This window comes from Oxyura jamaicensis (assembly GCF_011077185.1).
Source record: "Oxyura jamaicensis isolate SHBP4307 breed ruddy duck chromosome 32 unlocalized genomic scaffold, BPBGC_Ojam_1.0 oxy32_random_OJ70027, whole genome shotgun sequence".
In the NCBI taxonomy this organism is placed as follows: domain Eukaryota; kingdom Metazoa; phylum Chordata; class Aves; order Anseriformes; family Anatidae; genus Oxyura; species Oxyura jamaicensis.
Window position 1 is genome coordinate 1,803 of NW_023304972.1, and position 677 is coordinate 2,479.

Genomic DNA, 677 nt, shown 5'->3' on the forward strand with positions numbered 1-677 from the left:
CGTGAGTGGGGCCTGGGGGTGGGCGGGGCTTGGGATGGGCGGGGCCTGGGAGACATCGTGAGTGGAGCAGGGCATGGAGGGAGAGGGGGGTGGGAGTGGGCGGGGCTTACGTGTGGGCGGGACTTGGGGGTGGGCGCGGCTTGGGAAGGGGCTGGGCTCCTGCGGGGCTTCGGAAGTGGGGCGGGGCTTCTGGGTGGGCGGGGCTTCGGGTGGGCGAAGCCCGGGAGAGGGCGGGGGGTCTGCGGGGTGGGCTTGGGGAGGGGGCGGGGCATGAGGAGCGTGTCACGTGGTCAGAGGGGCGGGACTTGTGGGGGGCGTGTCCCCGGGTGGGGGCGGGGCCTCGGAGAGCAGCAGGCCGCGCCCGGGGAGTTCCGGGGGGCGGGGCTTGCGGCGTGGGCGTGGCCTGAGAGCAGGCCCCGCCCCCAGCTGCAGACCTGGGCCCGCCTGGGCGAGGTGCGCGCCGCCATCGCCCGCCTCGAGGCCCAGAAGGACGCCGTGGCCCAGGGCGTGCGGGCGCTGGTGGTGAGTGCCCCAAACTGTCCCCAACTGTCCCCAAACTGTCCCCAGACGTCCGCAGCCTGTCCCTAAACGTCCCCAGATGTCCCTAAACGTCCTCAGGTGTCCCCAAACGTCCCCAAACTGTCCCTAAATGTTCCAAAATTGTCCCCAAATGTCCC

General features: G+C 72.1%; 1 protein-coding gene across 1 annotated transcript in view; it reads left to right on the forward strand.

The window, feature by feature from the left end:
• The window catches only part of LOC118158568 (serine--tRNA ligase, mitochondrial-like), a 1,098-nt gene extending 427 nt beyond the window's left edge, over positions 1 to 671 (forward strand). The window contains exon 2 of the mRNA XM_035313241.1: positions 427 to 671. Within this exon, the coding sequence (XP_035169132.1) occupies positions 427 to 588 (162 nt within the window). The 3' untranslated portion in view covers positions 589 to 671. The remainder of the gene's footprint in view (positions 1 to 426) is intronic.
• Positions 672 to 677: the final 6 nt, after the last annotated feature.